Source organism: Anomalospiza imberbis, chromosome 5 (assembly GCF_031753505.1).
Source record: "Anomalospiza imberbis isolate Cuckoo-Finch-1a 21T00152 chromosome 5, ASM3175350v1, whole genome shotgun sequence".
Lineage (NCBI taxonomy): Eukaryota > Metazoa > Chordata > Aves > Passeriformes > Viduidae > Anomalospiza > Anomalospiza imberbis.
This window is the reverse complement of record NC_089685.1, coordinates 1,625,952-1,651,320: the sequence shown is the minus strand read 5'-3', so window position 1 is coordinate 1,651,320 and position 25,369 is coordinate 1,625,952. Positions and strand designations below refer to the sequence as shown.

Genomic DNA, 25,369 nt, shown 5'->3' with positions numbered 1-25,369 from the left:
GGCACGGAAATCCTCGGTGCAGATCTCCTACTCCAAGCAGGAAAACTGCTGGGTTTTTGGGATGTGGGGTCTCTAATTCTTCCTTTTTTTTTTTTTTTTCCTAAGCTGAAATCTCCTCTGTGTGGTGGGAGCTCCACAGGTGGCTGGGTTGGGGTTTTCCAAGTGGCTGGAAGCTGCCTTGGGGTGCAGCTCCAGATTTGGCTGCAGAAGGTGGCTGGAGCTGAGGGGAGAATTCAGATTTATTCCTGGGATCCTGTCTGGAGCTGAGGGGATAACTCAGATTTATTCCTGGATCCTGTTTAGAGCTGAGGGGAGAATTCAGATTTATTCCTGGGATCCTGTCTGGAGCTGAGGGGATAACTCAGATTTATTCCTGGATCCTGTTTAGAGCTGAGGGGAGAATTCAGATTTATTCCTGGGATCCTGTTTGGAGCCAGGGCTCCCAGGAGGGTGAGAATTCCAATTTATTCCTGGAATTCCATTTGGATCCTGTTTGGAGCCAGTCTCCCTCTCCAGGAATCCCCATGGAATGTGTCCCACACATTCCCTGCCCATCTCACCCAGAGCTTTGGGGTCACCCTACTGTCCCCACCCCAAGGAGCCAAGTGTGGTGCTTGGGTCCTTTCTGGGGTCATTTCCCAAACATTTGAAGCTGCACTCCCTTCCCTGCCTCAGTTTCTCACTGTCTCCAGTTCTCCATCCCGGAGACAATTCCATAGAAATCTCTGCTGTGGGGAGACGAGACAAATGAGGATTTCATCTGTGCTGTCCCCACTCGTTCCCCTCCAGCCCCCTCCAGCAATGTCAGCATCCCATATTTGAACGATAAATCAGTTTTCCACCCCAAGCCTGGCGTTTTCCACCTCTCCAGGTGCTGATACCTGGAGTTTTTATCTCCCTGGGAACAAACTTTTCCCCTTTCCCTGCACCGGCCCCTTCCCTTGCAAACATCCCAGTTATTTTATTATCATTTTATGCCCACAAGGTAAAAATCTTTCAATGTCTCCCCCTTCCCTCCCTTCCTCCCCCCTCTCCATTCCCACATCCCCTGGCCCGATCTCCCCCTCCATCCCAGCTGCCGGGGAGGAACGGGAGCTGGAAGGGGGGACCCGCCTGGAGCAGCCCCTCCTCCCGCCTCATCATTCCTTCTTTTCCCCAGCCTGTGGAAGTTTCTCCGCCGCGGATTCCCGGTGGAGGGACCCCGGGACGCTCCGGGCCTGGGGGAGGAGAAGCCGGCGCCGGGTGAGCAGCAGGGTCTGTCTGTCTGTCCGTGTCTGTTTGTCCGTCCTTGGGGATTTCTTTTTTTTCCCCCTCCCCACTCTTCAGTCTCAGGTTGCAGTTAAAGAACTGCGGGGGGGGAAGGAGGGAGAGGGGCCGGAGAGGAGGAGGAGGAGGAAGAGGAAGCAGCAGCTCCCCAGGGGGAGGATGAGAAGGAAGAGGAGGATGAGGAGCAGCAGCTCCGGATGAAGAAACTGAAGAGGGAGAGGAGGATGAGGAGGCAGCGCCTCCCGATGGGGGAGGAAGAGGAGGATGAGGAGGGAGCAGCTCCCAGTGGAGGATGAAGAAGATGAGGAGAATGAGGAGGCAGCAGCTTCTGATGGGGAGGAAGAGGAGGCAGCAGCTCCTGAGGAAGAGGAGGATGAGGAGGCAGCAGCTTCTAATGGGGGAAGATGAAGAGGATGAGGAGGCAGCAGCTCCCAGTGGGTGAAGAAGATGAAGAGGATGAGGAGGCAGCAGCTTCAGATGAGAAGGCTAAGGAGGATGAGGAGACAGCACCTTCCAAAGAGGAGGATGAGGAAGATAAGGAGGCAGTAGTTCCAGATGAGGAAGAGGAGGATGAGGAGGCAGCAGCTCCTGATGGGGGAGGTTCTGGCAGCATTTCTGGCTGAGGAGGATGAGGAGAGTGAGGAGGCAGCAGCTCCCTGATGGGGAGGAAGAGGAGGATGAGAAGGAAGCAGCTGTGGATGAGGAGGATGAGGAAGCACTGCATGGGGAGATTGGGGAGGAAGAAGAGGTTGAGGAACGGCAGCTCCCAATGGGGAGGATGAGGAGGATGAAGAGAATAAGGAGGCAGAAGCAGCCCCTGCTTCCCCCTGTGCTGCACAGTTTGAACCCTTGGTGTCCCAGAAGGGCCCGGGGTGCCCCAAACCTGTCTGGAGTTGGAATTTTGGGATGACTTTTCACCTCCCCTCATGGGGCATGGCTGAGGGGCAGCAGGGAGAGCTTGGGAAGGAAATTCCAGAGCATCCTGGAATATCCAGGGTTGGGAGGGACCCACAAGGGTCACCAAAGTGCCACTCCTGGTCCTGCCCAGGACAATCCCAAAATCCCACCATGTTCCCGAGGGTGTTGCTCAAATGCTCCTTGAGCTCTGTTGACATTGCCAGAGTTCCCATGGTTTTGTTTTGGGGTTTTTTTGAGGTGTTTTTGGGAAGAAGCCAATTCCTGTTGCTCCTTTGATGCATCCAGGGGGTGTGAGCATGGAGTGGGCAGAATCTGATCCCAGAAAACTTCCCCCCAGTGCGATAAGGAGATGGATTTTCCCTCTGATCTTGTTCTGTGCGAGGTGGCTGAAAGCAGGCCCTGGATCAAAGCTGGGACAACAACGGAGCAAATCCCCAGGGAATGGTTATAATTCCACAAAATGGATATTGTGGTGGGATGTGGGAGAAGCAGCAGGAAGGGTTGGTCTGGGCCATTCCTGGCTGGGAAACTCACAACTTCCAGGGTGGAATTCTCCTTTTCTGCTGCAGGTTTGATTGTGGCAATGGATGCAGGGATTGCGTGGCTGGAATCCACATCCAGCTGCGGATTTGCTCCTCTCCCAGTCCAGCTTTTCCTGCCCCGCGAACACCAGTGGTGGTGGTGGCTGAGATCCACTCACAATTCCCAGCTTCCCCTGTGGATGCTGGAATGGTATTCCACAAATTTCATTTTGATTCATAATTGTTTTTTTTTTTTTTTGGCTGCTCTCCATCGTGGGCCCAAAATAATGGGAATACTGCTGCAATCAAGAATTGCAGGGAAGTGCTTTTCATCCAGGGAGAGGAGGAAATCAGCCACCAGGGAATGATTCCTGGAATGTCTCAGAAGTCTTTGAGGCTCTTCATGGTTTGGGTGGAATTTGCAGGAATTGCTTCCTGTGGTCACTGCACCTGGGAGGAGGAACAGGAAAGGGACAGGGAATGTTGGGGCTTCCCAATTTTCCTGCAGCTCCAAGGATCCTTGGGAAGGGCTGGAGGTTGTGTTTGGAGAGTTGGCACAGGGATATGGGGACACGTCCTGGCTCTTTCAGGTGGCATTTGGTCCTTTTTTAGTGTCACTGGAATTTTGGGATCACTGGATTTTTCGGTGTCCCTTGGTCTTTTTTGGGTGTCACTGAATTTTTGGGATCACTGGGGTTTTGGGTGTCATTTGCTCCCTTTCGGGTGTCATTTGGTCATTTTGGGGATCACTGGAATTTTAGGATCACTGGATTTTATGGATATCATTTCATTCTTTCTGGGTATCACTGGAATTTCGGGATCACTGGATTTTTGGGCGTCATTCAGTCCTTTTTGGGAGTCATTTGGTCATTTTGGGGATCACTGGATTTTGTGCATCATTTGGTCCATTTTGAGTGCTGCTGGCATCTTGGGATCACTGGGTTTTTGGGTGTCATTTGGTCCTTTTTGGGGTCACTCAGTTTTCCCAAGCATGGCTTGTCTGGGAATGGGAAAACCCAGTGGAGTAGGGGATGGATGGATGGATGGATGGATGGATGGATGGATGGATGGATGGATGGAGTGTGACTCTTTGGGATGAGGCAGCTGCAGGTGGTGCCGAAGCTGTGGGATGTTCTCATCACAGGCCTCACCTTCCTGTGGAATTAATAATTAAATTAATGGGAAAAGTCAGAGATTTGGGTTCAGATCCTTGGCTCCAGCTCAGGGACTGGGGGATCTCTTCCTGACTGGGCAGGGGCTGCCTCTGGATCAGCCTTGCCCATTCCCTGCCCATAAATCAGGGAATCACAGAGCAATTTGTGTTGGAAAGGACTTTAAAGCCCATCCAATTCCTACCTGGCTGTGGGGCATTGGGTCAGGAGATGGGAATGTGGAAATCCCATTCCCAAACTCTCCTTGCTGCCTCCTTCCATGACCTTATTCCAGCAAAATCAAATCTGGAGGCAGGGAAACAGCAGCAGATTCCTGCTGGGAGAGTTTCTCCTGCCCCAAACCCAGGAGGCTCCCAGGGTGTGCAGAACCTTTGGGATCTTTGTTTCCTTTGTCCCAGCTCCTGTTGCCCTCTGGAGTACTTGGAAATGTGAGTAACCTGGAAAAGTTCCAGCTGGAGGAAGTGGAGCAGTGCAGCCCTGGCTGCCAGCCAGGCACTCAATCTCTTCATCACTCTCCAACCCCTTCTTTTCCCCTTTCTTTAACCCCCACCTCCTTCAGATCCAACGATTTTCCCACAAATCCCCACCTCTCCTTGGCCATGAATCCTGCTTCCCTGGAGATATTCCCTTTTTGAGAATGTATAATCCCATTCCACCTTTTTTAAGGAGAAACAGATGAACAAACGTCACCCCCTGGATGCCCCACGTGGCAGCAGGGTGACAAAACTGCAAATATCCCATTCTTTTTGTTCCATGAATCCGTCTGAGGAGCGGTGATTCCCAACAAAATTCCCCTTTGGAGTCACCCATCCCAAAGCTTCACTCCTCTCCTGGGATTTCTTGCAGCAATTGGAACTCAGTGGTGGGCACCAAATTCCTCCCTTGCTGTTTGCAGCAGCTGCATGGGCAAATCCAGTGGTTTTTTCCCTCAAATTGTGCTTTTTGGAGAGGGAGGGAGGTTCTGCCTGGAGATGATCTTCCCAGGAAACACCTAGCTGGAATTTTCTGCTTGGAAAAGCCTCTAAATTTAGCTTAAAAAGGTGTTTTTATGTGAAAATCTGATTTGTGGGGAAGTCACCATGGAGCAGGATAAAGGAGAGGAGGGTCTGGATGTCATTCCCAGGACTCACCAGGTGTTTTCCTGTTTTTCCCCTGGATGCTTTCAAGCTGAAATCCTCCATCCCAAACTCCTGGAACATTCCTTGTCACAGGAATCTTAGAGGGACTCCTCATTCTCATTAATCCCTCATGTTAATTGGAATGAAATCCCTGGAAAAGGACAAAGCTGGATGAAGCCATTGAGATTTTTTTTTTCCCTGAATCCATAATTTCCACCTTGGAAGTTGTCCAAGCTTCCCTGGGAACAGGTGAGGCTCAGAGCAGAAGAAGAACTTTTGATTGTCCATTGAAAAAGAATAAAATTCCTTTTGGCAGCACCACTTCTCCTCCACAGAGAGAATTCCCCGTTTTCCAGAGGGGGAATTCTGCAACAATTCTGGGGAGTCATTAAACCACCAGCAATAACCAAAATTCCAGAGTCCTCTGGCATGGTGGGCTGGATCCTCAAGGAAGTTCATCCTGGATTTAGGGTTGATCAGGGTTGGATGCAGGTGATTCCTGATCTTATTGGCCTTTTCTCCCAGATTAATTGAAGTGGGAAGTCTCTCCTGCTTTTATCCCACCACCAATGTTCCCATTTGGGCTTCATTGCCTCAGGTGGATGTTGGGAAAGGAGGGGCAAAGCTGAACTCTCAGCGTTAGCAAAGAAATTAAGGAATTCAAGGATTTATGGATTTCAATCCCAATTTTCCAAGCCAAGAGGAGCCTTTTTAGCTGGAGAAAAGCTTTTCCCGGCGCTGAGGGTGGGTTGGAGCGTCACCTTCAGGTGGCCCCAGCTCCAACCTCTTTCCCTCTGCAGGTGAGGGACTCTCCAGGCTCTGTGCTGACTTCCAGGAATTCCCAGGAGCTGCTTCCCGAGGGAAATGTTGTGTGCCCAGATCCTTGTCCTGGCAGTGGCCACGGGGCCGTTCCAAGCTGGGGCTGCTTATGAAGGTGAGTGACAAGTGACACCTGGGCCACCACCTGGGTGCAGCACCCGGGACATTTTGGGGAGGAAAATCCCTTTTCCAAGCAGATTTTCCTGCTCCTGGCATGGATCCACACATGGATCTGTCGGGGTGGAGCTGTGGTGTCTTTAATTCCTGCGCAGGATCCTCTTTTAGTTTGGGATCATGTGGATAACAGAGCACCTCCAAAGGAATTCAGGGCCTGAATTCCTGCTCTGGGATTTATGGAGAAATCAGGGCTCTGTTCAGTGTCCTGCCTCTGTTCCAGCTCCTGCTCTAGAGGAAAGTGGGGAGAAAGGGAAAACAAACCCCATCCTGATTCTTCCTCTGAATTCCAAGACCTGATTCCACCACACAGGAAATGGGAGAGGAAAAACCTCAAGAAGCCTTTAATCATTCTCCTGTCTTTTAGGGAGTTTTTTAGGTGGCACAAGGATTCACCTCCCCAGCTCCATGCAAGCCCACAAAGAGCTTTTGGGGATGAGGGGCTGGATCCAAAGAGCAGGATGAAAAAGAATTCCGGGGAAGAGCCTCATGGATGACCCAGAGTGTATTTTTGGTCTCGGGGCAGGGGGGTGGAGATCCTTGGGACCATCCTCCAGAGCAAATCCAGAGCTCCCAGGATTGTCCCAGGCTGGGTAGGATCCTCCTTTTCCCAACAACCCTCAGGTTTGGAGGTGCAGATCCATCTAAATCCGTTAAATTCAACAAGGAGTTAATGGAATCTTCAGCACCAGCTTGGAAATTAACTTGATTAAGCTGCTGCCCATCAATTAGCCAAGAAACTCGACTCTAATGCTGTTTAATTCCGGGCTGGGAGCGGGGCAATAAATCAACGTTTGGAGATGTCTCTGGCAAAGCTGTGATGGATGGAATGGGATCGTTCTGGAGGTGCATGGAAAATTCCAACTCCAATCCTATCCCCCTGTGATTAATAGAGCTGTCTGGGGTGGGATTTTCTCCAGAAGGTACCAATCCAAATATCTTTAGCATCCCACATTTCCCATGACAGCTCCAGGTGCCTGATCCAAGCAGGAATTCCGAGGTTTTGGGAAATTTTTGCCCAAAAAAAAAAAAAAAAAGGAAAGCCCCCAGAATGAGCTGGGATTGTCATGTTTATAGGGGAAGGGGCACCATCCCACCCTTTGGAATCCCATATTTGTTGTTTTCCTCCTCCTTATCCCTGGATGCAAATGAGGGTGGGGTGAGGAAGACTCTGAAAAATCAGGATGGATGGAGGAAGCTCTCTGGGAATTTGGGATGAGGCAGCAAAGACCCCTCTGATACTGATTTTGAGGATGTTTTCCAAATCAGGGCCGAAAAAGCAGAAAATTCTGCACTTCCTGGATTAGCTCCAAGAGGTGGACAGTTCTGGATTTTGTTGGGAATTTCTTGTGGGAATACAGGGTGTGTGGTTACCCTGAGAAGCTGCTGAAGGATTTCCACCAGTCCTAAGGATGGAGATCGGGACTGGGATTTGCTTCCCTCCATCTTTCTGGAGGAACAGGGACGTCAAAACCCCAAAGCTGAGGAAAAGGAACAGATCCAAAATAGAAGCAGCAGCTGGGAAAGGAGCTCGTGGTGATCCACGAGCAGCTGAGCTGCTTTCCAACACCCCAGACAGGGAGATCTCTGGGAAGGAAAATTGAAATAATTGTCTCCTATTTTTCCTCAAGGAAAAGTGCTTTATATTCCAAATTTAACCCAAAAAGAGCCAATCCCTATTTTCCTGCAGCAAACAGAGTTATGTTGGGAGCAATTCAGTATCAGGAGGCAAAATGAAGGATGAAAACCCCAAAATCCTTGGATAACATCCATCCAGAGCTGGAAAATGATCCCTTCTCCTGCTGGTGGCCAAAGAGGATTGATTAGGGACATAGCAAGGAAGGACAGCACAAAACCCAAATATTTCCAGCCCCTTTAGGGGTCCTGCTGGTAGGAATGGGATAAAAATCCAGGGAATTGAAGAGGTCAGGCTAGAACGGGTTTTCCATGTGCAGCAGAATCCTGGGAAACACACCCAGCTCCTCTCCCTGGAAACCAGGACAGATTTTCCAGCCTGCTTGGAGTGAGCTGGGGCTCCAGAGCTGCAGGTGGAAGTCAAGGATGGGTAAAATCTTAAATACCCAAAATGGGGAAAAAAAAAAATAAGGGACAAGGTTGAGCCCAATCCCGGTGAGGAAGATCCAACCCCCTCCTCCAGCAGGGTCTGGAATAACTGCCTGCAAGGAAAATACAAATTTTCCATATCCCTTGCAGAGTCTTCATGAGTTTAAGCATCCCTCAAAGTCATGAGGTTCCTGTCCATGAAATGGATGTATGGAATGCCTAAAAAATACAGAATTCAGTTGGGAGGGAACGCTGGGGAGGGAAGAATGCCTTGCTGTTGGTTAAGGAAATTTCCTTGTATTCCTGTCCCTTCCCTGCCATCAGAGCTGTCGTGGTACAGCTTGGAAAACCACTCCAATTCTTCATGGTTTGCTCATGCCCAGGTTTGGGTGGTCCCACATCTCCATCGGCGTCCCTGATATGAATCCCAGGATGGTTGATGGGATGGCAGAGCTGCCACATTCCCAAATTTCAGTTATGGGTGGCTCAGGGGTCTGTGTGTGGCTCTGGCAGTGTGGAATCCCCAGGCTTGGGATTCCACTCTGGAATTCCCTTGCTTCCAGTGTCCTAACATACCTGATGCTTTGATGGAGCTGGGATTTAGGGTTTCTGCTGAAAATCATGGAATAGTTGGAGATTGAAGGGGCCTTTTAAAGGTGATTTAGTCCAATCCTGTCATGGACAGGGACCTTCCACTATCCCAGGTCATCCTGGCCTTGGACACTTCCCAGGATGGGGCATCTCTGGATGAGAAACTTCTCCTGGGTCAGAACACCCGAATGAGGAATTGGGAGGAAATTAAGGAGAACACAACACTCTGGGAAGCACCTAAACATGGTCTCTCCATCTCTTTCCCTTCAGTATCCTGGGAATTCAGGTGGCTCTGGGGGGTTTCCCTTATTCCACGGTGTGGCATGAGCCCCCCTGTCCTTCTTGTCCCCCAGCCTGCAGGACAGCAGAGGTGGCCAAGGTTCTGTTCCTTGTGGGGCAGTCGGAGGGTGCAGGGAAGGAGAACTCGCGGCTGGTCCAGGATTTCATCGGGAGCGTGGCCAGATCCTTCGAGAACGCAGAGATGGGAAGAGGAGGAGTCCAGCTGGGCCTGGCTCTGTATGGGGAGACACCAAGGTGGGTCTGACCATCCTCCTGCAGCCACTCCTGGATTCCTGGAATCCAGCTTATGGATGAAGAGCTTCTGCAGCTCTGGGCAACCTCTGAGCAAGAGTTGAACCCTCAGCAGAGTCATCCAGAGGTGCTTGGCCACAGGGAATTCTTTCAGGGCAGGAAGGATGAGTTTAACATTCAAATTCCAAGTTTTAGATCCTGGGTTGTGGTACAATGATCTGGGGCTCGTTCCCTGCATTCCCCTGACCACTGTGAGGAGAACTTCTTGGCATGAGCCATGGAATGGTTTGGGTGGGAAGGGACGTTAAAGACCATTTAATTCCAGCCTTCATGAGCAGGGACACCTTCCCCTATCCCAGGGTGCTCCAAGCCCCATCCAGCCCGGCCTAGGACACTTCCAGGGATCCAGGGGCAGCCACAGCTGCTCTGGGCAACTGGAAACTAAATGTCAACATTATTGCTGGTTGTGGCCATTTTCAGTGCATCCCTTGCTCTTTATTCCCCCATCTCTCATTCCCAGGGCGAGTGTTGAGCTCACGGATTACATGACCATCAAAGAAACTCTGGATGCAGTTCAGGATCTCTCCTTCAAAGGCAGCAGCCTCCAAACAGGCTCAGCCCTGGCTTTTGCAGCTCAGATCTTGGCCCACCAGGACACCCTGAGAGAGGAGGCAGCCAAGGTGGGTGGGCTGCTGAGGTGTTGTCCAGGGAGCAGCTGGGTCATCCCAGAATCCTGGAGTGGTTTGGGTCGGAAGGGAATTCAAAGATCATCCGGTGCCACCCCACCCATGGGCAGGGACACCTTCCACTGCCCCAGGCTGCTCCAAGCCCCTATGTTCAGCCTGGCCTTGGGCACTGCCAGGGATCCAGGGGCAGCCATGGCTGCTCTGGGAATTCCATTCCAGGGCCTCCCCACCCTTCCAGCCAGGAATTCCTTCCCAAGATCCCATCCATCCCTGGCCTCTGGCAGTGGGAAGCCATTCTCCCTTTGTCTTGTCGCTCCATGATCTTGCAAGTTGTCCTTCTCCACAGGGAAGAATTCTTTCCTAGTATCCAATCCACACCTAGTCCTCCCTTAGGAGCTGCTCATGAGGACTTGTAGGGATGAATCTTCTCCCTGTGCTGGCAGGAATTTCCTCCTGGAGTTCCTGTCCCAGGCAGAGATGAGACACAAGGGCAGGAGGGCCCTGCAGAGAAGATCCTCAGAGGAGCAGCTCTGCTCCTTCCCAGCTCATGGGAATGATTCCATGGGAGTTTCCTCACAGGTGTTGGGTTTTTGGAGGATTTAATTCCAAGAGAGGGATTTCATTGGTGCAAAACCCCACAGCTGTCACTGTGACCTCCTGATGTTGTGCCCATTTCTTCCCTGGCTCTTATCCCAACTCTTGCAGGTGGTGGTTCTGATCACAGATGGGAAATCCAGCGATTCCGTGGAAGAGGGAGCCCGGATCCTGCAGGATGCGGGGGTGACAGTGTTTGCTGTGGGTACGTGTGGCCACCAAAACCTCTGTGTGACCAACCCTCATTCTTCTTCCTGGGGAATATTCCTGATTCACCACACCCTCTTCCTAAAAACTGCTCCCATCCCCAGGCTCAGCCTTTGCAAACCACTGCAAGTCCAGGAAAATTGTTGTGTTCTTGGATATTTTTGTTGTTGTTGTCAATAACTGATTTATTCAGTAAGAATCTGTGGTCTTGTATCTATCAAAGCCACTTGGGAATTCAGAAGGGTTCAGTTCAATAAATGGTTCCATAAAATGTTTTGGTGTGACGTTTAGGAAAAAAAAAAACAATTGAAAATGCTTTTGCTTCTGAAGGTTTCTCTTAATGGGGTTCACAGCCTGACTCAAAAATGTCCCTCAGAATAATTCCATGAGCAACCAAAGGTTCCACTGCTCCTCCCATTCCCAGGAGTGAAATTCCACCAGTCAAATCCTTCCCTTCCTCAAATATTTTAGGGAATGACAGGAATGGTGGTGGGGTTTCAATACAAACAGCAACCAGGCCGATTTGAACCAATGTGAGGTGAAAACTGAGGAAGGATTGATTTGTTGGGTGGGTTGTTCTCCCTTTTTTTGGTTCAACCACAGGAACGCCCTGGAATTTTCAAACAGCTTCCCAAAATCCCGTTGTCTGCTCAGCACAGGAATGCCTCTGCATCCAATGGGAAGGACATCCTGCCCTGTTCCTTTTCTTTCCACCTCTCAGCCCATTACCAGCACTGACACAATCTCTGTGACACCTCGGAAGAAATCCTGACCTCTTTTCGCTGGTGGAAGAGGCTTCCTCTGCTTCTCCCATCCAGCTTTAGACTCCATTCCTTGTTCCTCCTTTTCCTTGGCAGCACAACCCAAAATTGGTGTCAAACTCAAAGCTCAGGACATAGCTCCCCCTTTCCAAAGCCTGCCCTGCCCCTTGGATGGTATTTGATGTCCTCTTTTCCTGCTCTCTCTCTCCCCTAGGGATTAAGGATGCTGACAAGAACGAGTTGGGCAGGATTGCTTCAGATCCCACTGCAGAGCATGTGCTCTACGTGGAAGATTTCCAGCTGCTCCCTAACGTGGCTCCCAAGCTCTCTCGGAGGCTCTGCTTCACCGCCTCAGAGCCTCCACGTCCTGTCAAGCAGAGGGTGCAAGGTGTGTCCAGGTTCTCCCTTGATCCTGCTTTACATCTGCTCAAGCCAGTCTCTGGATGTGCTTCCATGGGGATGAACTTCCCACATCCCTTAGAGGGAGCTGGAGGGGTTGGGTGATCCTAGAGGAGCAACTAGCTCATGGAGCAGCTCTTGCTTTGGGACAGTGGTCTTGTGTGTTTTTCTTGTGGCTGCCTCTCCATGGTTTGTTTAGGGATACCAGATCCTGGGAATTTTGATGCTGGATCAAACAAAAGGAGCAGCAATGGGATGGAGCAGCATTTCTGCTCCTTGGGGTATTTCGTTGTGGGATTGTCACAGGGAATTCTGGCAGCACAGCTCGGGGTCTGGGGAAGAACATCATTCCCTGCTGAAGATCCAAAGAGACCTCCAAAGAGATTTCCAAAGAGATCTGACACTGCAGTGAATTCAGAGGTGATGGCACTGAATTCCTGCCCCTTCTTGTCTCACGAGTTCATGAGAAGCTGAGTTAAAAGCTTGGGGTAGAAATGGGGAGAACTTCACCTACACCTTTAAAGAGTCTCTTTTTTTTGCCTTCTTCTGTTCTTCTGTGGTTCTGCAGCACTTCAGGGCTTCCTGTGATAGTCCATGGAAAATCCAGGCTTCCTGTGACATTACATGGAGAGTCCAAGCTTCCTGGCAGATTTCTCCAGTGTCAGGAAGGAGAAGGGCAGGGAGGAGCTTCTACCCCATGCATCAACCAGGTGTTCACTGCAGAAGTGTAGCCAGAACCAATTTTGGTTTCTTGCTTTGTGCTGTCAAAAAAGTGGCCAAAAAAAAATCCTGCTGGAGCATCTCTTGTCTGGAAACAGATCCCAAGTGTCCCTGTGCTCCCAACCTGAGCGACACCCACGGCTTTCTCTGTGTGGAATGTGTTGACTGCATCCATGAACTTCCACACGTGGTGGAATCCAATCCAAACTCTTTCCTTTGTGTTTTTGCAGCTGAGCAGATCCTGGGCCCTCGGGAGCTGCGTGTCAGCGAGCACAGCCACAGCTCCCTGAGGCTCTCGTGGGTGGCAGCCACGGGCAGGGTGACAGGGTACAGTGTCCATGTCCACCCCTCGCTGCCACCGGGGCAGCCGGAGCCAGAGGACCAGCAGCGGGTAGGGTCATATTCCCATTTTCTAGGGCACCAGTTGGATTTCAGTTCCCAATGTTGGGTTTCAGTTCCCAATGTTATGGGGTCATCCCATCTTGAGGGCACAGCCCAGTTAGGAGGTCGCACCATGTCCTTCAGTCATCCCAGTCACAACGGAATTGGCAGGAATTCCTAAGGGTTGAAGTGAAGATGGAGATCCACCATGGGATCCACCAGTTTCAGCCCCCAGTGTTGGGTTTCCTTTCCCAGTGTTGTGGGATCATTCCATGTTGATGCCACAGCCTGGTTAGGAAGTGGCACCATGTCCCTCAGCCATCCTGGGCACAGAGGGATTGGCAGGAATCCCTGAGGGTTGAAGTGAAGGTGTAGATCCACCATGGGTGTGGATCCACCATGGGATCCACCAGTTTCATCCCCAGTGTTGGGTTTCCTTTCTCAGTGTTGTGCCACAGCCTGGTTAGGAAGTGGCACCACATCCCTCAGCTATCCCGGTCGCAAGGGGATTGGCAAGAATTCCTGAGGGCTGAAGTGAAGGTGGGGATCCACCATGGGATCCACCAGTTTCAGTTCACAAAGTTGGGGGTTCGTCCCGTGTTGATGCCACAGCCTGGTTAGGAGGTCACACCACGTCCCTCAGCCACCCTGGGCACAGAGAGATTGGCAGGAATTCCTGAGGATTGACATGAAGGTGTGGATCCACCATGGGATTCACCAGTTACAATTCCCAGTTTGGGTTTCAACTCCCAGTGTTGGGGGGTCATGCTTGGTTAGGAGGTGGCACCCAATCTTCCCAATATCCAATCTTTTCTCTCCTTATCTTTATGATGCCACCACTCAATCCCATCCAGCCTCCCTGGCAGCATCTCTCCCTCCTACTGCTGCCCAAGTTGTTCATTTTGGTAAGATCTCTGTGGATTTTGGGATTTTCCATGTCCTTGTGTGAGCGATGCTGCCGCGTGCTCCAGCTCATCCCACACCACACAAAGTTTGGGAGTTAGAATGAAGGGTAGAAGATATTTGCCCTAAAAGCTTTGATTCCTAATAATAGAACAAAGCTATGAAAGCTTAAATTATTAAGGTGATGATTATTAATTGTATTAATTATTAAAATTGTATTTAACTGGAATGATCATCCTTGGCAGCTTCTGTGTTTTCCCTGTTATTATGAGATCCTGAAGTTCTGTTTCCATCTCTTGCCCTCAGGTTACATCAAAATTTCCTTCCCTGAGCTTAAAAGGAAATTTCTTGGTTGTTTTTCCTTCATTTTCTTCAAAGGAATTTGAGATCACCCTTACCTGTAATGCACTCTCCATGTTTTATTTCCTGGGCTATTCCATGGGTTATTCCATGGGCTGTTCCACAATTTGAGGATCACAACCTCTGGGTGAGGGTTTTAAGAGGCTCCTCTTCATGGGAGTCACCTTGAGCAGGTGTGGAAGGTGACCTGATGTTCTGCTGTGGGTGTAACGGTGTCCCTTGTCCCCGTGTGTGACAGATGGAGGTGGATGGGGACACAACCACGGTGCTGGTGACAGGTCTGAAGCCCAGCACCAAATACGTGCTCACGGTGAGGGCCAGCTATGGAGGGGCCCTCGGAGAGCCGGCAACCACCAAAGGGAAAACAAGTGAGTGTTCCCTGGGCCACCCCTGTGGAAAACACCCACCCCAAAGCTGGAGAGGAGGGATGGAGGGCTGGATGGATGGGATGGGATGGGATGGATGGATGGATGGATGGATGGATGGATGGATGGATAGTGGCATGGTGGGATGGAGGGATGGATGAGGGAGGGAGGAATTGATGGTGGGATGGATAGCAGGATAGATGGATGATGGAGTGGTGGGATGGATGGATGGATGGATAGTGGCATGGTGGGATGGAGGGATGGATGAGGGAGGGAGGAATTGATGGTGGGATGGATAGCAGGATAGATGGATGATGGAGTGGTGGGATGGATGGATGGATGGATGGATGGATGGATGGATGGATGGATGGATGGATGGATGGATGGATGGGTTTGGAGCTTCAAAGTTTGAGAAGCTCCCATTGAGTCCTGAGGTACACGAAGGATTCCTTGGCTTCCCAAACTCCTCCAAGAGGAGCCTGGATGGGGCTGGATCCAGCCCCAACCCTGGACTGTCAACAGATTAAATCTAAGGAGTTATAGAGGCGTGGTTGAAATTTGTCGAAGGATTAAAGATGGCAAACCAGGTTTATTTGTATTATATAAAATTTATATTAAAATTAATGATTTCTTATGATAAATTAGTAGATAGAAAGATCTTAATCAGAAATATCCACTGCACAGTAGAGAAGCTAAAACTACCAGATAGGACAGACTTTATCAAAGTAATTCTACTGTAGTAATAATATTAAAGTAATTAAAGTAATTGTGATAAAATTAACCAAAAAACCCCAATTTTTGAAGTAGAGATGGATGTCACTCACCCAGACCAATGTCCAGAGGCAAATCTCTTCTGCTGACCCTCAAGGGGTGGCTTTCAGGGATGTCCCCACCCAAAGCAGGAATCTCCATTCCCAAGAAGGGATATGGGGATATATCAGGAGAACATTTGAACATAGGACTGGACTTTCATCACCTCAGTTTTTAGGGATTTTCAGAGTTTAAGGGATTCACTAATCCCACTCTGCTCCCTGGATGGAGCTCCAATCCTGCTTTGCCTGAGGGGTTTTGTAAAGAATTATTCCTTTCTTCCCTGCCTTTTGTTCCTCCCCACACCCCCTGCGATGTCCGGAATTGTTTGTCTTCTTGAGGGAAGATCTCTGACAGGATGAATAAATAAAGCTCCTCAATGAGGTTTGACTCATCTGTACTTGCCAGGAAGAAGATGGAATGTCTTTATGGGTGGAAATAAAGCCATTTGATCTCTCCTCTTATTATCCCCAACACGAAGCCAGAGGCAGGAGCTATAAATCCGTCTGCCATGGCTGGCTGGATCCAAATGGGCTCCTCTCCCTTGGAATTGTGGCTGTGGGAGCAAAGCAGGCTTTGATTCATGGCTTTGATTCCTGCTCAGTCTGCAAGAACTGCAGAGTTTCCCCTGCCCAGGGTAGATTTCCTCTGCTTGTGAGAGGATATTTCAGATCCCAACACCATTCCCAGAGAAAACTCCCAAATTTTCTGCTCTGGGATGTTTTGTCCCTATTTTCAAGTGGAAAAAGGGTCGATAGAAGGGGGATTGTTGGTTTTAAGGAATTAGCTGAGGGTCCCTGAAGACAAAAGATTTTTCCAAGGATCTTTTCCAGAATTCCGGCACTGCCGCCTCCATTTCTGCCCTATTTTTGTGTCCCCAAAGCTCCTGTGCCTCCAGTCACCAATTTCCGTGTGATAGAAGAAGGACTTTTCAGCCTGAAGGTGGCTTGGACACCTCCCCTGGGCAAACTGGAGGGCTACAAAATCTACATCCCCAGGGGTGAGTTTTATTGATTTTTAATTCATTTTATTAATTTTAATCAATTTAAAAATTATTTTTCTTGGTGTTTGCTTTAAAAGGAGCAGTGATCCAAGGGAAGGTGCTGTTAACTCCTGGCATGACTCTGGAAAAAGTTCAGGATAGACTTTTCTAAATATTTTCGTTCTTCCAGGATAGAGTCCTTGAAAGGACTTTTCCTTGGAAGAACAAGTTGAGGATGATACTGTGAATTCCTTGTTTGCCCTGGCATATCCAGATGTTTTTCCCACTCAAGTGTCTGCTCTGGTGGGGATTTGGAATGAGTTCGGGATGCCTCCCACACCTCTCTGTGGGATCTGAGGGCTGGGACAACACAACCAGAATTCCAAGCAACACCACATGGATTGGGAGACACCAACCACGCCCCTGAGCCACCTCCATGGTGTGAAGAACTCCCTGTGGGATTTAGCCTCATGGTAATGCTTCACCATCCCTTTTCTCCTTGATTTTGCAGCCAACAAGCCCGGGGTGACCCTCGAGCAGATCCTGCGGAGCGATGTCTCTTCCCACCTGCTGGAAAACTTACAGGAGGACAGGGAATACAGCATCAGCATCTACGCCGTGTATCCTGAGGGGCCGAGCCAGCCCGTGGCTGCTCTGGGGAGGACACGTAAGAGCTGTGACCTCATGGTTGATCCCTTCTGTCCCCAGCTGTTGTGTCCCCACCTCGGAGTTGGTGCCCTCATGCACCAGGACCTTCCCAATTCCATCCTGACTCTTCCCTCATGGACATGGACATCCTCAATACCATCCTAAAGTTTGGGGGAATGTGGGAGATCATTTTCCCTCCTGTTTTGCACCCACACTTCACAAGGTTGGTGCTCGGAGATGTTTGGTCCTGGACAGTCACAGGCTGGGCTGTTCTACCTCTGGTTTATGAGATGCCTGCAGCCCCTGGGCAGATGCTCCTGGAAATCCCTCTCATGGAATCATTAAGGCTGGAAAAACCCTCTAAGATCCCTGAATCCAACCATCCCCAGCACTGCCATGTCCCCAAATGCCACATCCACTTGGCTTTGAAGTCCCTCCAGGGATGTGACTCTACCGCTGCCCTGGGCAGCTCTTCCAGTGTCTGACCACCCTTTTCATCAGGAAATTTTTCCCAATATCCAACCTAAACCTCCCCTGGCACAGCTTGAGGCCATTCCCTCTTGCCCTGTCCCTCTTTCCATGGGAGCAGAGCCCAGTCCCACCTGTCCATCTCCTTTCAGGTGTTCCCTTCACCCAGCTGAGCTGGAGGAACATTCATGGAGAGCCAGCAAAGTCCTCCACTCCCATGTGGATGCTCTGAAATTTTCTTTCCTGTCCTTCCAGTGAAGCTCCAGCCTGTGGAGAACCTCTTGCTGCAGAACGAGACCACGGACACGCTCCAGGCCCGGTGGAGCCCTGTCCGGGGAGCAACGGGATACAGACTCACCTGGACATCAGCAGGTAGGGACAGGCTGGGATTCAGGCTCACCTGGATATCAGCAGGAAGGACAGGCTGGGATTCAGGCTCACCTGGATATCAGCAGGGACAGGGTTTGGGTTCAGTCTCACCTGGACATCAGCAGGGACAGGGTTGGGATTCAGTCTCACCTGGACATCAGCAGGAAGGACAGGAGTGGGATTCAAGCTCACCTGGACATCAGCAGGAAGGACAGGGTGGGATTCATGCTCACCTGGACATCAGCAGGAAGGACAGGGTGGGATTCAGGCTCACCTGGACATCAGCAGGAAGGACAGGGTGGGATTCAGGCTCACCTGGACATCAGCAGGAAGGACAGGGATGGGATTCAGGCTCACCTGGACATCAGCAGGAAGGACAGGAGTGGAATTCAAGCTCACCTGGACATGAGCAGAAGGACAGGGCTGGGGGTGTGTATCAGTGAGCAGGGCATGGAAAGATGGGAGCTGTGAGATTCCCGAGGTGTTGGATGAACTTTGGATTGGATTGGATTCCATCTATGTCCAGAGGGAATTGGGGTTTTTGGGCTTTGTGACCAGTGGAGTTTTCTCTGCCATGGATGCAAAATTTCCTGCTGTGGCTCTGCATGAAGCAGGCTGGTGGATATCCAGCCTTGTTACATGGAATTAGTATTCCATGGATTTACTGGACCTAAGGAGCCTTTAAATAGCTGAGAGGAGCTGGGAAAACCCTCCCTGCAGAGCTGCACAACCCCTGAGTATTTGGGGTCAACCCTTTTTTGGTGGGCAACTGAGTATGTGATTTTGGGGAGACAGCCTGGAAGTGCCTGTGCTCATGGCTTTTCTCTCTGCAGCACTAAAACCAGGCTGCATCCCCCAGAATCCTCATTTTTTGGCAAATTTGGGAGTATGGAGATAGATCCACCTGTGCAGCTGGAGCTTTTCCCCTGCCCTGAACCCAAAGATATTTTCCGTGGTGCCAGGAGGGGGAGCAGGAGTGAGAAATTCCAGTTTGACGGCAGATTTTGGCCTTGGGAGATGGACGTTTCTGGGGCTCAGGGATGTCAGGACACCTGGGTTCTATCCCAGGCTTTGGAGAAAAAACACATTTTCCTCTCCCTCAGCTCCCCTGGTTACAGTGGAAGGAGACAACTCCCACCAGGAAAGGTGGGGATTAGTGGGAGAACAGCTCCAAAGGTCACCAGGAGGGAAAGACCTTTGCAGGGAAGACATAAAACAGCTTTTATGGCTTTGTAATGAACCCAAAACTCAGCAGTTTGCCCAGGCTGTGCCCGATATTCCAGCTAGGAATGGGGCTTGGTCTGGGAGTGAGGACACTGAGGGGACAGTGGGACAACCACAACACCTCCACCCTGAATTTCCAGCTGCTTTTTCACCTGGTACCAGCTCACCCCAATTCCAGGGGTGGAAAAATCCCAAGGGCAGCCCCTGCAGGCCTCTGGATCCTCTTCCCACACTCCATCCCATCCCGGGATTGGAAATGTGGTAATGGGATCCGGACCCTGCTGCCCGTCCCAAACACGGGAGAGGTTAGATTTTCCTCGTCTGACTTTTAAAACCGGGATTAGATGAACACAAACTGGAGATGGGAGCTGTGGAGAGCAGGTGGGAAAAGGGGGATGGGGCTCCGGGTGCCGCTGGAACAGAAAATGGGGACGTGGCACCATCCAGTGACCAAACTGGAAAAGGCATTTTCCCTCTTTAGAGGTTTTCCTCGACAACCTGCTGCCTGCGCCTCCCTGCCGCTGGGAATCAGGGGTGGATCCACAGGAATTCGGTTTTAACTCTTCTCCTGCCGGGCACGTTTAGCTGAGCTGGGTTTAGCCCACAACAACGACATTAAAACTGGGTATTGGGGCATCGCTGGCTTCGATTCCTGCAGGGAAGGCAGGATGACTTAAGCACGGAGTCACCCAGAGCTGGGCAGGCTGTGGACCCTTTTATGGGATCACTCCCAGACCTCAACGTGTCTGGTTCGGGGCTTTCCTGGTTTATTCCCTTTGCTTTGCAAATCCATGGGTTGCCTTGGTGATCCCTGAGCTCTTCCCAGGTGGATGTGGATTATTTCCACCTGCACCCGCCCGGGGTGGTCTCGGTGTGCCGCAGGGTGGGGTGGGCTGAGCCAGGGGACACCGTTTCCCTTCACAGAGGGCAGCATCCAGGACGTGACCCTCGGGAGCTCCTACAGCTACTACATGATCCAGGGGCTGGAGCCGGGCATGGAGCACACGGTGACCATCAACCCCATCTTTGGGGACATCGAGGGACCGGTGGTGACTGGCAAAGCCACCACGGGTGGGTGTCCTGCAGCAGGGGTGGCATTCAGCCCATGCAGACTTGGGGGGTGCTGGCACAGAGTTGGTGTCGCTTCTGTCACTTCTTTGTGTTGTTGGGTTTGGGGACATCTTTGATGCTGTTGGAACCTTGACGGAACTGGGCAACTCTTCTCTGCTGCAGTGGCATCCAGCACTGTCCAGATGCTGAAAGTGAGCAAGATTTCCATCAACAGCCTCCTTGTGTCCTGGGATTCAGTCATGGGAGCCACCGGGTACAGGGTGGCCTGGGGTCCGACACCAGGTGAGATCCGTCTCTGCTCTCCTTGGAATGAGAGAACCTCAGGATTGGTGGGAGTAGGGCAGGTCCAGCTCATGAAATGCTCCAAGCAGCCTCTCCCACAGTTCCACAGTGTGAACTGAAGCCAGGGATTATTCCTTGCCCTGAGGTACCAACCTGGCCCCAGCCCTACACAGAGTGAGTTCCCAGGAAGGAGACTGGGAACATTCCCAGATTCCTGTGGTCCCTGGATATGAGATGGTTTGGATTCAGTTCCTCTCAACTGATTTGGATCATTTAGGTATTAAAATTCCAGAGTAAATAACCACAGGAAAACTCTCCCTTGCCCTGGTGAACACATGGAATCCCAGCATTACTGAGGTTGGAAAACAACTCCAAGTCCAACCTATGCCAAATCCCCTCCTTGTGATGGAAGTGCCACATCATTTCTTCCTTGGATACCTTCCAGGATGGGGACTCCAAACCTCCCTGGGCAGCCCCTTCCAATGCCTGACCACCCTTTCCATGAGGAAATTCCTCCTGAATTGTCCTGGAGTGGGTCCAGCACAGGGAACATGGTGGATTTCCCAGGATGCAACAGAGCTGCTCTCCAGACTCTTTCTCCTCTTGTGTTTTGTTTTCTCTTCCAAAGAATTCTTTGGCAAGGACCGTCCCCGTCACCTGTCCCTCAGCAAGTCGGTGACGTCCCACCAGCTCCGCAGCCTGGCCCCTGACACCGAGTACATGATTTCTCTGTCCGTGCTCTTCGGCTCCGGGGAGGGCCCCGGCATCACCACCTCGGCCAGGACAGGTGAGTGCAGGTGGGATGGTGGAGTAGCTACTACAGAATGTAACCTCTGTGTATCTGGTTCGACCTTGTGTATCCCTGACTGGGGCTGTTCTGTGCTCTGGGCTTGGGAAGAGCTTCAGATTCATAAGATCCTGGATTGGTTGAGGTTGGGAAAGGTGGAAGACTTGGAAGGTTTGGAAGAGTTGGAAGGCTTAGAAGGGTTGGAAAGTTTGGGAGGGTTGTAAGACTTGGAAGGTTTTGAAGGATTGGGAGGGTTGGAAGGTTTGGAAGACTTGGAAGGTTTGGAAGGGTTAGAAGGGTTGGAAAGTTTGGAAGGGTTGGAAGTCTTAGAAGCCCATCTTGTTCCAACACCTTCCACTATCCCAGCTTGCTCCAAGCCCCATCCAACCTGGCCTTGGATACTTCCAGGGTGGAGCAGCCACAACTTGTCTGGGAAACCTATGCCAGGGCCTCCCCACCTTCACAGCCAGGAATTCCTTCCCAAAATCCAACCTCCACCTGCTCTCATTCAGTTTAAAGCCACTCTCCCTTATCCAAAGTCCCTCCCCATTGCCCAATCTGCCCTCACTGAGCTTCCAGGTATCCCAAAATTCACACTAATATTAAGTCCTCAACATTGGTAGAATCCATCTGAAAACAATCTGAAGAATAGGAAATCTGGGTAAAATCTGCTGTAGGGAACCATAGGAAGATAAAGAGGGTGGAACATCCTAGTGCAGTCCTTTTTGCTTGGTGATAAGGGCTGTCCCCTTCCTCAAAGAATTCCATAATTCCAAAGGAACCCTTCTGGGAGAAAAGATTCCCTGGACAAGAGGCAGCAGATGCAAATCCTTTGTGTAAAATAGGGAAAGTTGATGGACAAACCTTGTCCCTGTCTCTCAAACTTCTGGGCTGCTGCTCTGGGAGCAGGGGAAGGACAGTACTGCTGATCCAAAAGCAGAGGTGAGATTCATGGAAAAGGTTCCAAAGTGGCAGCAGGTGACTGGAAACCCTGGAATACCACATGGAGAAAATGGTCTGATCCTTGTGAGGAAGAGAACAGGGAATAGTTCTCAGCCGTGAGAGCTCTGAGTGGGTGTTTCACCTAAGGAACAGTGATATGGATCTCCTGACTCCATGGATCCCTGAACTGCCTGGCCTGGCCTTGCTCCCACTGGATCTGGGCAGAATGTGCTTCTTGATGACCTCAAGGAGTGGTGTCTCTCCAGGTGAGAATGAGGAGACACTGAGGATAAACAAAGACACCATTTCTAACGCTTTGATCAAATTTTGACTCATTAACGTGTCAATGATGAGCCTTTGGGCAGGAATTAGGATGCTCCTGATGTTGTCCCCATCAGCCCAGCCTGTCCTGGCCTTGCTCCCACTGGATCTAAGGCAGAACGTGCTCCTTGATGACTTCAAGCAGTACAAAGTGGTGTCTCTCCAGGTGAGGATGAGGAGACACCAAGGATAAACAAACCACCACTCTTCGATATAATTTTGACTCATTAACGTGTCTGTGATGAGCCTTTGGTCAGGAATCAGGACACTCCTGATGTTGTCCCTGTCCTGCAGCTCCTCTGGGATCTGTCTCCAACTTCAAGGTGACGTCCCACACCAGCACCAGCCTGTCCTTGGCCTGGAGTGCCACAGCCGCTGCCACCAAATTCAAACTCACCTGGAGCCCCATGGGAGCAGGCAAAGGTGAGCAGGGAAAGGACATTCCAGGCACCTTCCCAAATTTCCTGACCCACTCCTTGGAGGTAGGAACGAGATCCCGCAGCTGAGAAACTTGGTCCTGTCGGAGGTCCTTCCTCCTCTTTGTTTTCATGGTTTTATTTATGGAGATAATCCCCAGAGCTCTGGGCAATGCAGCAATTTCCTTTGGAGGAAGAAAGTGAGATCCAGGCTCTGAAATATCCCTGGTTTTCCAGGAAAACAGGTTGCCAGGACTCGGTACCTGGGCAGCAGAGTGTTGGCTCATCGGATTGACCACCTGGTGCCCAACACCCTGTACAGGGTCAGTGTCCGGGCTCTGTTCAGCAGGACCGAGGGGCCGGAGGTGATCCTGACTCACCACACGGGTAAGTCCTGCTGGAAAAACCCTCCTTGACTTGGGATGCAAAGCTTGGATTGATCTTGGGTGTGGGATTGGCGCAGTTGGTCAGAGCCTGGTGATAAAAACACCACAGTTTTGGGTTCAATCCTCGTGTTCGTCCCTTTAAGAGCTGGACTCCATGATCCTGGTGGATCCAACTCAGGATATGCTGTGGGTGGTGGAGGCATGAGCAGCCCTCACTGCTTGGTGGCAATAATCCTTGGCTGTTCCGGTGGGAGGGAGTGGACACGCCCTTCTGGCACATTGGACAATCCTGGATTTATCAGCGCAATTCCCAGAGTTATTTATCCACAACCACCTCGGGAATGCAGAAGCCTCACTGCAGGCACCACCCAGGGTCACTCAGCAGCCTGCACTCTTGAGGTTTTGGGAATTCCTTGGATTGTGGTTCTCCCTCTTCCAACACGGAGTTTTGGCTCCTTTCAGTGTCTTTTTTGCCTGAATCCATCTCAATGAGTTTTTTGTGGAATTTGAAGATGTGTCTGGATGATCCATCCTCTCCTGGAGTTCTTTTTGTGTCACTCTGTGTGTCACCAGTTTGGTGTGGGTGGTGAGAGATATGGATGAAATTCCTCAGCTTGGAATCCATGGATTTATTAGGAATTTCAGCCTGGCATCCTGGATAATGTTTGGAAAGTAGATATTGAATGAATGCCCATATTTTTCTCCTCCACCACAGCTTGGAGCCATGATGCTGCTCTGGGACTGAGCTGAAATCTTATCCTGGTTTGTTTTTCCAGCTCCTTCTGGAGATTCCAACCCCATCCCAACCATCCAGGACCTGAGGGTTACCGACACTGGTGTCAACACTTTGAAGCTGGCTTGGAAAAGGCTTCCTGGGATAAGTCACTACAAGATATTCTGGGAGCCATCCAATAGTAAGAATCCTGATCCATTGGTCAGGGAGCACAAGGAACCCACAAAAATGGGGAGTTTGGCTCAGGAAATTCCTTTTTCCATGGGTGGTTGGGGTAGGTGGGGACTTTACTGTCTACATGGACAGGTTGAATTCCTCTTAACAAGTCCTGAGCTAAGCTTTAGGCTCTAACCACGGCTAGTTAGGATATAGTTGGGATTTGGAAATTCCAAGAATTAGTTCCTTTCTGCGTTTGTGACCAGATCTCTCTGCTGCCTGTGCTTCAGTTTCCCTGTGGGCAAAATGAGTTCCTTATTCTCCTCCCTGGCCAGGTCCTGTCAGATGTGTGTGAAGCTGCTCTAACAATGACTGTTACTCTTCCCTTTTTGGGATGTCTCCTCTCAGGTGACTCGGAATCCTCCCAGCTGGTCCCAGCAGAGGCCGTTTCCTTTGCGATTCCCAAACTGAAGGGCAACACCACCTACACCATCTCCATGTCCGCAGTGGGAAAGGGGCAGGAGGGAAACCCCACGGTCCTCACGGCCAAAACCTGTGAGTATGGGATTCATGGATTGGGATAAGAGGAGCTCCATAGGGGAGTGAAAGAAAAAGAGCAGTTTTGGCTGATGGATGCTTTATTCCTGGAATCCAGAATGTTTTGGGTTGGAAGGGATTTTGAAGATCATCCACTTCCAACACCCTTTGTAGACCAGGTTGCTCCAAGCCCCATCCAACCTGGCCCTATTTCTTCTCAGATCCCACCAAAAAACAGACATTGATCCTTTCCTCTTATTACCGAGGAATGTTGGGATTTCCCTGTCTTCCCCTGCCAATAATTCCCATTTTTGTGGCACATTATCTTGGAATTCCCTCTTTGTGCAATATCTTGACCTTTTCCAGCAGGTAAAGGCCAACATCCCTCATGAGTTGTGCCAAAACAGGCAGGTTTGAGATCAAGCCAAGGAGAAAATCAGGGATGTGTGGAGCCAACACTGGGATTTCGGGGAGCATCTGGGGAAAAAAAATCACAGTAAAAACTTAATTACAAGTTTTACAAGTTACAAAAAATTACAAGTGTCAGTCAGTTTAAAGTCCAGACTGAAGATCTGACAAAATTTTCCACCAGTTCCCACCAAGTGAGAACCAGGTCTGATTCAGCTTCTTGGAAAACACCTGAAGTGCTGGAGGAACTCCTTCCTCTCACCAGAATCATGGAATTTG

The 25,369-nt window shown here is 50.5% G+C and overlaps 1 protein-coding gene across 1 annotated transcript in view; it reads left to right on the top strand.

The window, feature by feature from the left end:
• Positions 1-25,369, top strand: part of LOC137473586 (collagen alpha-1(VII) chain-like) — an 87,043-nt gene that overhangs the window by 664 nt on the left and 61,010 nt on the right. Inside the window, exons 2-18 of the mRNA XM_068189367.1 lie at positions 5,796-5,929; positions 8,997-9,177; positions 9,695-9,854; positions 10,566-10,659; positions 11,637-11,810; positions 12,772-12,932; positions 14,424-14,553; positions 16,244-16,360; positions 16,854-17,009; positions 17,714-17,830; positions 19,976-20,122; positions 20,285-20,404; positions 21,033-21,191; positions 22,749-22,877; positions 23,108-23,257; positions 24,033-24,170; positions 24,554-24,700. Of these exons, the coding sequence (XP_068045468.1) occupies positions 5,860-5,929; positions 8,997-9,177; positions 9,695-9,854; positions 10,566-10,659; positions 11,637-11,810; positions 12,772-12,932; positions 14,424-14,553; positions 16,244-16,360; positions 16,854-17,009; positions 17,714-17,830; positions 19,976-20,122; positions 20,285-20,404; positions 21,033-21,191; positions 22,749-22,877; positions 23,108-23,257; positions 24,033-24,170; positions 24,554-24,700 (2,350 nt within the window). The 5' untranslated portion in view covers positions 5,796-5,859. The remainder of the gene's footprint in view (positions 1-5,795; positions 5,930-8,996; positions 9,178-9,694; positions 9,855-10,565; positions 10,660-11,636; positions 11,811-12,771; positions 12,933-14,423; positions 14,554-16,243; positions 16,361-16,853; positions 17,010-17,713; positions 17,831-19,975; positions 20,123-20,284; positions 20,405-21,032; positions 21,192-22,748; positions 22,878-23,107; positions 23,258-24,032; positions 24,171-24,553; positions 24,701-25,369) is intronic.